This window comes from Oncorhynchus tshawytscha, linkage group LG16 (genome assembly GCF_018296145.1).
Source record: "Oncorhynchus tshawytscha isolate Ot180627B linkage group LG16, Otsh_v2.0, whole genome shotgun sequence".
Taxonomy (NCBI): Eukaryota; Metazoa; Chordata; class Actinopteri; order Salmoniformes; family Salmonidae; genus Oncorhynchus; species Oncorhynchus tshawytscha.
This window is the reverse complement of record NC_056444.1, coordinates 79,067,178-79,080,561: the sequence shown is the minus strand read 5'-3', so window position 1 is coordinate 79,080,561 and position 13,384 is coordinate 79,067,178. Positions and strand designations below refer to the sequence as shown.

General features: G+C 45.8%; 1 protein-coding gene across 1 annotated transcript in view; it reads right to left on the bottom strand.

Moving 5' to 3' along the window:
* Nucleotides 1–13,384, bottom strand: part of LOC112235201 (protein kinase C zeta type-like) — a 104,749-nt gene that overhangs the window by 59,112 nt on the left and 32,253 nt on the right. Inside the window, exons 5-6 of the mRNA XM_042299727.1 lie at nucleotides 12,646–12,698; nucleotides 10,631–10,825 (exon numbers count right to left, since the gene is read on the bottom strand). Of these exons, the coding sequence (XP_042155661.1) occupies nucleotides 10,631–10,825; nucleotides 12,646–12,698 (248 nt within the window). The remainder of the gene's footprint in view (nucleotides 1–10,630; nucleotides 10,826–12,645; nucleotides 12,699–13,384) is intronic.

Genomic DNA, 13,384 nt, shown 5'->3' with positions numbered 1-13,384 from the left:
TCTTAAAGCTGGGCCTTGGCTGCCTTGAAAGAGACAGGATGCCAAGCCGTGGTGCTGACTAGACTGAACCCAGGCCAGGGACTATCTAGGCTGAACCCAGGCCAGGGACTGACTCCCAGGGACTGACTAGGCTGAACAAAGGCCAGGGACTGACTCCCAGGGACTGACTAGGCTGAACCTGGGCCAGGGAGTGTCTAGGCTGAACCTGGGCCAGGGAGTGTCTAGGCTGAACCCGGGCCAGGGACTGTCTTGGCTGAACCCGGGCCAGGGACTGTCTTGGCTGAACCTGGCCAGGGACTGTCTTGGCTGAACCTGGGCCAGGGACTGTCTAGGCTGAACCTGGGCCATGGACTGTCTAGGCTGAACCTGGGCCATGGACTGTCTAGGCTGAACCTGGGCCAGGGACTGTCTTGGCTGAACCTGGGCCAGGGACTGTCTAGGCTGAACCTGGGCCAGGGACTGTCTCCTAAAATACCCTCTCATTCCTCATCAGGCCCGAAATATGGCCAGCAGTGACCCCTCTGCAGTCAAATGACCAAATTGCCCTCTAGAGGCCTCATGGTTGGAATATTATTCATATTTTTCCTAATAAACATCATTTAAAAGAAACCACCGAAAGCTGGTGCTCCTATGTCAAATGGTTGTTATATTCAGTATTCTGTGATGTATAAAAAGTGTAATATTGGGATGCAAACTCTAAATGTAATACAGTTCAACTCTATATCTGACATGGTACAGATGTCTTCTTTTTTTAAGCCCATAACCAAGTGTGTGAGATGCACACTTTTGTTTCAAAGTAGATTTGTTTAAGACTACCAAGAAAGACCCTGTGTGATGCTGATTTAGCACACTGCAGTAAAAGGTTAATATGTAAACACACCCGTCTGTCTGCCTCTGACAACTTTCTGACGTCCCTGAAATTGACATCTGGGCAGGGCTTTGTTTGGCTAAGCCTGGCACTTTGCTGTTATATTGACAATGGTAGTCAAGGAAAAGTGGTTCTGTTTTTTAAGAGCTGATTGAACTTGAACTCTATCTGCTGTTGTGGTTTTCTGTTTACACATTCGAAGAGTACTTTACTAAATAAATAAATAATTCTACACCTGTTGTTTTTGAAGCATGTGACAAATTATCAAGATCGATAATGAGAGATAAATAAAGAGAGCTCTATAATGAGAGATAAATAAAGAGAGCTCTATAATGACAGATATATACAGAGAGCTCTATAATGAGAGAGATATAAAGAGAGCTCTATAATGAGAGAGATATAAAGAGAACTCTATAATGACAGATATATACAGAGAGCTCTATAATGAGAGATATATAAAGAGAGCTCTATAAAGAGCAATATATACAGAGAGCTCTATAATGAGAGATATATACAGAGAGCTCTATAATGAGAGATATATAAAGAGAGCTCTATAATGAGAGAGATATAAAGAGAGCTCTATAATGAGAGATATATACAGAGAGCTCTATAATGACAGATATATAAAGAGAGCTCTATAATGAGAGATATATACAGAGAGCTCTATAATGATAGATATATACAGAGAGCTCTATAATGAGATATATATAAAGAGAGCTCTATAATGAGAGAGATATAAAGAGAGCTCTATAATGAGAGAGATATAAAGAGAGCTCTATAATGAGAGATATATACAGAGAGCTCTATAATGATAGATATATACAGAGAGCTCTATAATGAGAGATATATAAAGAGAGCTCTATATTGACAGATATATAAAGAGAGCTCTATAATGACAGATATATAAATCACTGAACGGGCCGTATGGTGTAGGATAGCTGTCTCTGGCCCCCTCCCAGTTAGGGAGAGGGATGAGCTCTACAGCAGAGTCTCACAACTCAATCGCTGGTTGAAAACTGTTTTTTGCCCCTCCCAAAATATAGAATTTGTAGATAATTGGCCCTCTTTCTGTGACTCACCCACAAACAGGACCAAGCCTGGCCTGTTGAGGAGTGACGGACTCCATCCTAGCTGGAGGGGGTGCTCTCATCTTATCTACGAACATAGACAGGGCTCAAACTCCCCTAGGTCCACAATAAAATAGGGTGCAGGCCAGGCAGCAGGCTGTTAGCTAGCCTGCCAGCTTAGTAGAGTCTGCCACTAGCACAGTCAGTGTAGTCAGCTCAACTATCCCCATTGAGACTGTGTCTGTGCCTCGACCTAGGTTGGGCAAAACTTAACATGGCGGTGTTAGCCTTAGCAATCTCACTGGAATAAAGGCCTCCTCCATTCCTGACATTATTGAAAGAGATTGTGATACCTCACATCTCAAAATAGGGCTACTTAATGTTAGATCCCTCACTTCCAAGGCAGTTATAGTCAATGAACTAATCACTGATCATAATCTTGATGTGATTGGCCTCACTGAAACATGGCTTAAGCCTGATGAATTTACTGTGTTAAATGAGGCCTCTCCTCCTGGTTACACTAGTGACCATATCCCCCGCGCATCCCGCAAAGGCGGAGGTGTTGCTAACATTTATGATAGCAAATTTCAATTTTAGAAGAAAAAAAAAACATTTTCCTCTTTTGAGCTTCTAGTCATGAAATCTATGCAGCCTACTCAATCACATTTTATAGCTACTGTTTACAGGCCTCCTAGGCCATATACAGCGTTCCTCACTGAGTTCCCTGAATTCCTATCGGACCTTGTAGTCATAGCAGATAATATTCAAATTTTTGGTGACTTTAATATTCACATGGGAAAGTCCACAGACCCACTCCAAAAGGCTTTCAGAGCCATCATCGACTCAGTGGGATTTGTCCAACATGTCTCCAGACCTACTCACTGCCACAGTCATACTCTGGACCTAGTTTTGTTCCATGGAATAAATGTTGTGGATCTTAATGTTTTTCCTCATAATCCTGGACTATAGGACCACCATTTTATTATGTTTGCAATCCAAAAAATAATTGTCTCAGATCCCAACCAAGGAGCATCAAAAGTCGTGCTATGAATTCTCAGACAACCCATAAATTCCTTGATGCCCTTCCAGACTCCCTCTGCCTACCCAAGGACGCCAGAGGACAAAAATCAGTAAACCACCTAACTGAGGAACTCAATTTAACCTTACGCAATACCCTAAATGCAGTTGCACCCCTAAAAACATTTGTCATAAGAAACTAGCTCCCTGGTATACAGAAAATACCAGAGCTCTGAAGCAAGCTTCCAGAAAATTGCAATGGAAATGGCGGCACACCAAACTGGAATTCTTCAAACTAGCTTGGAAAGACAGTACCGTGCAGTATCGAAGAGCCCTCACTGCTGCTCGATCATACTATTTTTCCAACTTAATTGATGACAATAAGAACAATCCAAAATGTATTTTTGATACTGTCGCAAAGCTAACTAAAAAGCAGCATTCCCCAAGAGAGGATGGCTTTCACTTCAGCAGTAATACATTCATGAACTTTTTTGAGGAAAAGATCATGATCATTAGAAAGCAAATTACGGGGCAAATTAATTCCTCTTTAAATCTGCGTATTCCTCCAAAGCTCAGTTGTCCTGAGTCTGCACAACTCTGCCAAAACCTAGGATCAAGGGAGACACTGAAGACTTGAAAAAGCTGTTGCGCAGCAACTCACTGCCTTCCTGAAGACAAACAATGTATAAAAAATGCTTCAGTCTGGTTTTAGACCCCATCATAGCACTGAGACTGCACTCGTGAAGGTGGTAAATTACCTTTTAATGGCGTCAGACTGAGGCTCTGCATCTGTCCTCATGCTCCTAGACCTTAGTGCTGCTTTTGACACCATCAATCACCACATTCTTTTGGAGAGATTGGAAACCCAAATTGGTCTACACTGACAAGTTCTGGCCTGGTTTAGATCTTATCTGTCGGAAAGATATCAGTTTGTCTCTGTGGATGGTATGTCCTCTGACAAATCAACTGTAAATTTCGGTGTTCCTCAAGGTTCCGTTTTAGGACCACTGTTGTTTTCACTATATATTTTACCTCTTGGGGATGTCATTCGAAAACATAATGTTAACTTTCACTGCTATGCGGATGACACACAGCTGTACATTTCAATGAAACATGGTGAAGCCCCAAAATTGCCCTCGCTGGAAGCCTGTGTTTCAGACATAAGGAAGTGGTTGGCTGAAAACATTCTACTTTTAAACTCGGACAAAACAGAGATGCTTGTTCTAGGTCCCAAGAAACAAAGAGATTTTCTGTTGAATCTGACATTTAATCTTGACGGTTGTACAGTCGTCTCAAATAAAACTGTGAAGGACCTCAGGGTTACTCTGGACCCTGATCTCTCTTTTGACGAACATATCAAGACTGTTTCAAGGACAGCTTTTTTCCATCTATTAACATTGCAAAAATCAGAATCTTTCTGTCCAAAAATGATGCAATATTTTTTATCCATGCTTTTGTCACTTCTAGGTTAGACTACTGCAATGCTCTACTTTCCGGTTACCCGGATAAAGCACAAAATAAACTTCAGTTAGTGCTAAATACGACTGCTAGAATCCTGACTAGAACAAAAAAATGATCATATTACTCCAATGCTAGCCTCCCTACACTGGCTTCCTGTTAAGGCAAGGGCTGATTTCAAGGCTTTACTGCTAACCTACACCTAAGCATTACATGGGCTTGCTCCTACCTATCTTTCTGATTTGGTCCTGCCGTACATACCTACACATACGCTACGGTCACAAGATGCAGGCCTCCTTACTGTCCCTAGAATTTCTAAGCAAACAGCAGGGCTTTCTCCTATAGAGCTCCATTTTTATGAAATGGTCTGCCTACCCATGTGAGAGACGCAGACTCGGTCTCAACCGTTAAGTCTTTATTGAAGACTCATCTCTTCAGTAGGTCCTATGATTGAGTATAGTCTGGCCCAGGAGTGTGAAGGTGAACAGAAAGGCACTGGAGCAACAAACGCCCTTGCTGTCTCTGCCTGGCCGGTTCCCCTCTCTCCACTGGGATTCTCTGCCTCTGACCCTATTACAGGGGCTGAGTCACTGGCTTACTGGTGCTCTTCCATGCCGTCCATAGGAGGGGAGCGTCACTTGAGGTGGTTGAGTCACTGACGTGGTCTTCCTGTCTGGGTTGGCGCCCCCCCCCGCCCCTTGGGTTGTGCTGTGGCAGAGATCTTTGTGGGCTATACTCTTTGCGGGCTATACTCGGTCTCGGGATGGTAAGTTGGTGGGTGAAGATATCCCTCTAGTGGTGTGGGGGCTGTGCTTTGGCAAAGTGGGTGGGGTTATATCCTGCCTGTTTGGCCCTGTCCAGGGGTATCATCGGATGGGGCCACAGTGTCTCCTGACCCCTCCTGTGTCAGCCTCCAGTATTTATGCTGCAGTAGTGTATGTGTCAGGGGGCTAGGGTCTGTCTGTTATATCTGGAGTATTTCTCCTGTCTTATCCGGTGTCCTGTATGAATTTAATTCTCTCTTTTATTCTCTCTCTCTTTCTTTCTCTCTCTCGGAGGACCTGAGCCCTAGGATCATGCCTCAGCACTACCCGGCATGATGACTCCTTGCTGTCCCCAGTCCACCTGGCCGTGCTGCTGCTCCAGTTTCAACTGTTCTGCCTGCGGCTATGGAATCCTGGTCTGTTCACCGGACGTGCTACCTGTCCCAGACCTGCTGTTTTCAACTCTCTAGAGACAGCAGGAGCGGTAGAGATACTCTCAATGATCGGCCATGAAAAGCCAACTGACATTTACTCCTGAAGTGTTGACCTGTTGAACCCTCAACAACCATTGTGATTATTATTATTTTACCATGCTGGTCATCTATGAACATTTGAACATCTTGGCCATGTTCTGTTATAATCTCCACCCGGCACAGCCAGAAGAGGACTGACCCCCCTCATAGCTTGGTTCCTCTCTAGGTTTCTTCCTAGGTTTTGGCCTTTCTAGGGAGTTTTTCCTAGCCACCGTGCTTCTACACCTGCATTGCTTGCTGTTTGAGGTTTTAGGCTGGGTTTCTGTACAGCACTTTGAGATATCAGCTGATGTAAGAAGGGCTATATAAATACATTTGATTTGATAGCAACGACATAATTCCATTAAAAGTGCAATCCGGGATTAAAAAAACTAAGCAGTCACTTATTTTTTTAAATTGTTAAGGGACAGGGCAGGAAAAATGTATGTATCAATCCTGTACTGGCCTTTTAACAGTATGTTGAGTGTTGACTGGTCCTGTGTGGCTCAGTTGGTAAACCAACACTACTGTAGGTTGCTCTGGATAAGAGGGTATTAAACATCTAACATGTAAAACGCTTTAGAAGGAACGGTCTTCTCCACAAGAATAATTGGTTGTAGTGTTGTCTGTCTCCGAGTTATACATTTAAACTTGAAGAACTCAAATAATTACAAGCCAAGAGAAGCTTCTCTCTCTCAATTATCAGAAACACCTATCCTCTCACTGTAATTCTGTCGGTCATTTGATATGCGCTACAGTTGAAGTCAGTAGTTTAGATACACTGGAGTCATTAAAACTCATTTTTCAACCACTCCACAAATTTCTTGTTAACAAACTATAGTTTTGGCAAGTCGGTTAGGGCATCTACTCTTTGTACATGACACAAGTAATTTTTCCAACAATTGTTTACAGACAGATTATTTCACTTACAATTCAATCTATCACCATTTCAGTGAGTCAGAAGTTTACATACACTAAGTTGACTGAACTTTAAACAGATTGGAAAATTCCAGAAAATGATGCCATGTCTTTAGAAACTTCTGATATGCTTGACATCATTTGAGTCAATTGGAGGTGTATCTGTGGATGTATTTCAAGGCCTACCTTCAAACTCAGTGCCTCTTTGCTTGACATAATGGGAAAATCAAAAGAAATCAGCCAATACCTCAGAAAAATAATTGTAGACCTCCAGAAGTCTGGTTCATCCTTGGGAGCAATTTCCAAACGCCTGGAGGTACCACGTTCATCGGTACAAACAATAGTACGCAAGTATAAACACCATGGGACCACACAGCCGTCATACTGCTCAGGAAGGAGACGCGTTCTGTCTCCTAGAGATGAATGTAGTTTAGTGCGAAAAGTGCAAATCATTCCCAGAACAACAGCAATGGACCTTGTGAAGATGCTGGAGGAAACAGGTACAAAATTATCTATATCCACAGTAAAATTAGTCCTATATCGACATAACCTGAAAGGCACCTCAGCAAGGAAGAAGCCACTGCTCCAAAACCGCCATAAAAAAAGCCAGACTACGGCTGGCTGCAACTGCACATGTGGACAAAGATCGTACTTTTTGGAGAAATGTCCTCTGGTCTGATGAAACAAAAATAGAACTGTTTGGCTATAACGACTATCGTTATGTTTGGAGGAAAAAGGGGGAGGCTTGCAAGCCGAAGAACACCATCCCAACGTGAAGCACGGGGGTGGCAGCATGATGTTGTGAGGGGGCTTTGCTGCAGGAGGGACTGGTGCACTTCACAAAATAGATGGCATCATGAGGAAAGACAATTATGTGGATATATTGAAGCAACATCTCAAGACATCAGTCAGGAAGTTAAAGCTTGGTCGCAAATGGGTCTTCCAAATGGACAATGACCCCAAGCATACTTCCAAAGTTGTGGCAAAATGGCCTAAGGACAACAAAGTCAAGGTATTGGAGTGGCCATCACAAAGCGAGCTAAATCACTTCTATGCTCTCTGTGAGGCAAGCAACACTGAGGCATGCATGAGAGCATCAGCTGTTCCGGACGACTGTGTGATCACACTCTCCGTAGCCGACGTGAGTAAGACCTTTAAACAGGTCAACATACACAAGGCTGCGGGGCCAGACGGATTACCAGGATGTGTGCTCCGGGCATGTGCTGACCAACTGGCAGGTGTCTTCACTGACATTTTCAACATGTCCCTGATTGAGTCTGTAATACCAACATGCTTCAAGCAGGCCACCATAGTCCCTGTGCCCAAGAACACAAAGGCAACCTGCCTAAATGACTACAGACCCGTAGCACTCACGTCCGTAGCCATGAAGTGCTTTGAAAGGCTGGTATTGGCTCACATCAACACCATTATCCCAGAAACCCTAGACCCACTCCAATTTGCATACCGCCCAAACAGATCCACAGATGATGCAATCTCTATTGCAATCCACACGGCCCTTTCCCACCCGGACAAAAGGAACACCTATGTGAGAATGCTATTCATTGACTACAGCTCAGCGTTCAACACCATAGTACCCTCAAAGCTCATCACTAATCTAAGGAACCTGGGACTAAACACCTCCCTCTGCAACTGGATCCTGGACTTCCTGACGGGCCGCCCCCAGGTGGTGAGGGTAGGTAGCAACACATCTGCCACGCTGATCCTCAATACTGGAGCTCCCCAGGGGTACGTGCTCAATCCCCTCCTGTACTCCCTGTTCACCCATGACTGCATGGCCAGGCACGAATCCAACACCATCATTAAGTTGGCAGACGACACAACATTGGTAGGCCTGATCACCGACAAGACAGCCTATAGGGAGGAGGTCAGAGACCTGGCGTTGGTGCCAGAATAACAACGTGTCCCTCAACGTAACCAAGACTAAGGAGATGATTGTGGACTACAGGAAAAAGGAGCACCAAGCACGCCCCCATTCTCATCGACGGGGCTGTAATGGAGCAGGTTGAGAGATTCAAGTTCCTTGGTGTCAACATCAATAACAAACAAGATTGGTCCAAACACACCAAGACAGTCGTGAAGAGGGCACAACAAGCCTATTCCCCCTCAGGAAACTAAAAAGATTTGGCATGGGTCCTGAGATCCTCAAAAGTTTCAACAGCTGCAACATCGAAAGCATCCTGACCAGTTGCATCACTGCCTGGTATGGCAATTGCTCGGCCTCCGACCGCAAGGCACTTCAGAGGGTAGTGCGTACGGCCCAGTACATCACCGGGGCAAAGCTGCCTGCCATCCAGGACCTCTACACCAGGCGGTGTCAGAGGAAGGCCCGGACTATTTACATTGTGTGTCCCCCCAACCTCTCCCCAACCCCTCTTTTACGCTGCTGCTACTCTCTGTTTATCTTAAATGAATAGTCACTTTAAATATACATTCATGTACATACTACCTCAATTGGGCCCCGACCAACCAGTACTCCAGCACATTGGCTAACCGGGCTATCTGCATTGTGTCCCACCACCCACCACCCACCAAACCCTTTTTTACGCTACTGCTACTCTCTGTTCATCATATATGCATAGTCACTTTAACCATATCTACATGTACATACTACCTCAATAAGCCTGACTAACCGGTGTCTGCATATAGCCTTTCTAATGTTATTTTAAATGTCTTTTTACTGTTGTTTTATTTCTTTACTTACCTACACACACACACACACACACACACACACATACATATCTTTATTTCACACCATTGGACAGAGCCTGTAAGTAAGCATTTCACTGTAAGGTCTACATCTGTTGTATTCGGAGCACGTGACAAACTTTGATTTGATTTGAAAGTCCTGACCTCATCCTATAGAAAATGTGTGAACAGAACTGAAAAAGCGTGTGCAAGCAAGGAGGCCTATAAAACTCAGTTACACCAGGTCTGCCAGGAGAAATGGGCCAAAATTCACCCAACTTATTGTGGGAAGCTTGTGGAAGGCTACCTGAAACGTTTGACCCAAGTCAAACAATTTAAAGGCAATACTACCAAATACTAATTGAGTGCATGTAAACTTCTGACCCACTGGGAATGTGATGAAATAAATAAAAGCTGAAATAAATCTTTCTCTCTTCTATTATTCTGACATTTCACATTCTTAAAATAAAGTGGTGATCTTAACCGGCCGTAAAACAGGTAATTTTTACAAGGATTAATTATTAGGAATTGTGAAAAACTGAGTTTAAATGTATTTGGCTAAGGTGTATGTAAACTTCCGACTTTAACTGTATGTAAAATAGTAATACCATAGCGCCACCTAGAGGTGGAAACTATAATATCTGTCAATAATTCTTCAAACTCATCATCCCCAGTTTTTTAAAATCTTCCCTCTCTTCTCCTTACTTATTTTACTGCCTCAGTTCTTCTCTCTGGACTGTACTTCTTTAAATCAATTTGACTCATATTTTTCCTCGTTAAGGCCAATTTACGTTACAATAACTTCTTCCTGTCTTTGTTACCATTCCTTCACGCCACCTCATCTTTTTCCACTTCTCTTTTCCTCCCCCTGAGATCCTCTTTTTTTCTCATTTCATCCCCCGGCTTCTGTGGACTCATTCACTCTTTTTCCTCCCTCTACTCTACTCCTCCTCTTTTCATCTCTGTCCTCCCTCCCTCCCTCCCTCCCTCCCTCCCTCCCCCTCCCTCCCTCCCTCCCTCCCTCCCTCCCTCCCCCTCCCTCCCTCCCTCCCTCCCTCCCTCCCTCCCTCTACTCTACTCTACTCCTCCTCTTTTCATCTCTATCCTCCTGTTCCCTCCCTCCCTCCCTCTACTCTACTCTACTCCTCCTCTTTCATCTCTGTCCTCCTGTCCTCCTCCCTCCCTCCCTCCCTCCCTCCCTCCCTCCCTCCCTCCCTCCCTCCCTCCCTCCCTCCCTCCCTCTCCCTCTACTCTACTCTACTCCTCCTCTTTCATCTCTGTCCTCCTGCTCCCTCCCTCCCTCCCTCTCCTGCCTCTCACCTCGTCGTCGTGCACCAGTTCCTTCTTGACCACCTTCATGGCGTAAATCTGTTCATTCTTCTTGAGTCGCACCAGCAGCACCTTGGCGTAGCTGCCGCGGCCGATCACCCGGATCAGGTCAAAGTCCCCCAGGCCCAGCGCCATCTCCTGGGAGATCTTGATACCATCGATCCTGCCCACCACCTCTTTGATGTCCTGAAGGGGCGGTTTGGATGGGAAATACATGTTAGAAAAGACCCAGATACCAGCACACTGTTGAATGCCCCTGTTTTTTTTATTAAAACCTTATGGTTATAGACAGAGCTGGAATCATGGAAAAGTAGATATGATACTAACATATATATAACATAACATTTTTGTGTGATAAAATATACTGAACAAAAATATAAACGCAACACGCAACAAATTCAGCGATTTTACTGAGTTACAGTTCATGTAAGGAAATCAGTCGATTGATATGAATTCATTAGGCCCTCATCTATTGATTTCACAAGACTGGGCAGGGGTGCAGCCATGGATGGGCCAGGGAGGGCATAGGCCCACCCACTGGGGAGCCAGGCCCACCCACTGTGGAGTCAGGCCCAGCCACTGGGGAGCCAGGCCCACCCACTGGGGAGACAGGCCCACCCACTGGGGAGCCAGGCCCAGCCACTGGGGAGCCAGGCCCATCCACTGGGGAGCCAGGCCCATCCACTGGGGAGCCAGGCCCATCCACTGGGGAGCCAGGCCCACCCACTGGGGAGCCATGCCCACTCACTGGGGAGCCATGCCCACTCACTGGGGAGCCAGGCCCACCCACTGGGGAGCCAGGCCCACCCACTGGGGAGCCAGGCCCACTCACTGGGGAGCCAGGCCCACCCACTGTGGAGTCAGGCCCAGCCACTGGGGAGCCAGGCCCACCCACTGTGGAGTCAGGCCCACTCACTGGGGAGCCAGGCCCACCCACTGGGGAGACAGGCCCAGCCACTGGGGAGCCAGGCCCACCCACTGGGGAGCCAGGCCCACCCACTGGGGAGCCAGGCCCACCCACTGGGGAGCCAGGCCCACTCACTGGGGAGCCAGGCCCACCCACTGTGGAGTCAGGCCCAGCCACTGGGGAGCCAGGCCCAGCCACTGGGGAGCCAGGCCCACCCACTGGGGAGCCAGGCCCACCCACTGGGGAGCCAGGCCCAGCCACTGGGGAGCCAGGCCCACCCACTGGGGAGTCAGGCCCAGCCACTGGGGAGCCAGGCCCACCCACTGGGGAGCCAGGCCCAGCCACTGGGGAGCCAGGCCCACCCACTGGGGAGCCAGGCCCAGCCAATCATAATTTGTTTTTCCCACAAAAGGGCTTTATTACACACAGAAATATTCCTGTTTCATCAACTGTCCAGGGGCTGGTCTCAGACGATCCCGCAGGTGAAGAAGCCGGATGTGGAGATCCTGGGCTGGCGTGGTTACACGTGGTCTACAGTTGTATGGCCAGTTTGACGTAATGCCAAATTCTCTAAAATGACGTTGGAGGTGGCTTATGGTAGAGAAATTAACATTCAATTCTCTGGCAACAACTCTAGTGGACATTCCTGCAGTCAGCATGCCAATGGCACGCTCCCTAAAAACTTGCGACATCTGTGCACAATTTAGAGTGGCCTTTCATTGTCCCCAGCATAAGGTGCACCTGTGTAATGATCATGCTGATTAATCAGCTTCTTAATATGCCACACCAGTCAGGTGAATGGAATATCTTGGCAAAGGAGAAATGCTTATTAACTGGGATATAAACTCATTTGTGCCCAAAGTTGAGAGAAATAATATGTTTGTGCGTATGGAACATTTCTGGGATCTCCTATTTCAGCTTATGAAACTTGGGACCAACACTTTACATGTTGCATTTATATTTTTGTTCAGTGTAGTATGGGCTGTTCTGTGTTCTAGAAACATAATAGAATGTTTTACATTCTAGAATACCAGAACAATCCTCATCATAAACAAATGCATAACTGACTTATTTACTTTGTGTGTCTAAATGAACTCACCTTCGAGTCCTCTTCCACTTTGTCCACTTTGCGACTGTGTGGTAGGAAAGTTACTGAAGAGAGAAACAACTTGTTACCTGAGTTGTGATGGAAAGTTCTACCCAGTGAAGACTGGGCATTAAAAACCTAACGGATATTCTAAAGCCATCTCCATTTAAATAATATACAGTATAATATGATATATAGCAGACGCTTTTATCCAAAGGCACTTATAGTCATGAGTGCATACATTTTACTTATGGGTGGTCCTGGGAAACAAACCCACTATCCTGGAGTTGCAACTGCCAAGCTCTACCAACTGGGCTACAGAGGACCATGCTTTACCAACTGAGCTACAGAGGACCAAATAGGATTCTCCTCAAGAATCCATGGCTCCATCTCAATGAATCTTTCCGTGATTCCTTGCATCCTATCTTCTCGCCTCAACCGTATTGAAAGGAAAAGGTAGAAAATAATTTTGAGAAGGAGACAAGCAGAGAGGATTTGAGGAAAGATTAATTGAGAAAGAGTCCATGTGAGAATCTTATTCGCATTGCCTTGATTCCTTGTGTCCTCTCTCCTCGCCTCCTTCTCAAAACCCATTGGATGAGAAGATCAGAGAGAGGGCACGAGGAATCAAGGAAATGCAACAGATTCTCCGATAATCAAGGGAGCATTGTGGGAGATGTAGTTCACCTTTGTGGCCAGCAGAGGGCATCATTCTCTTCAGAGTGAGATGCAGCTTCTTCCTGCCTCTGCC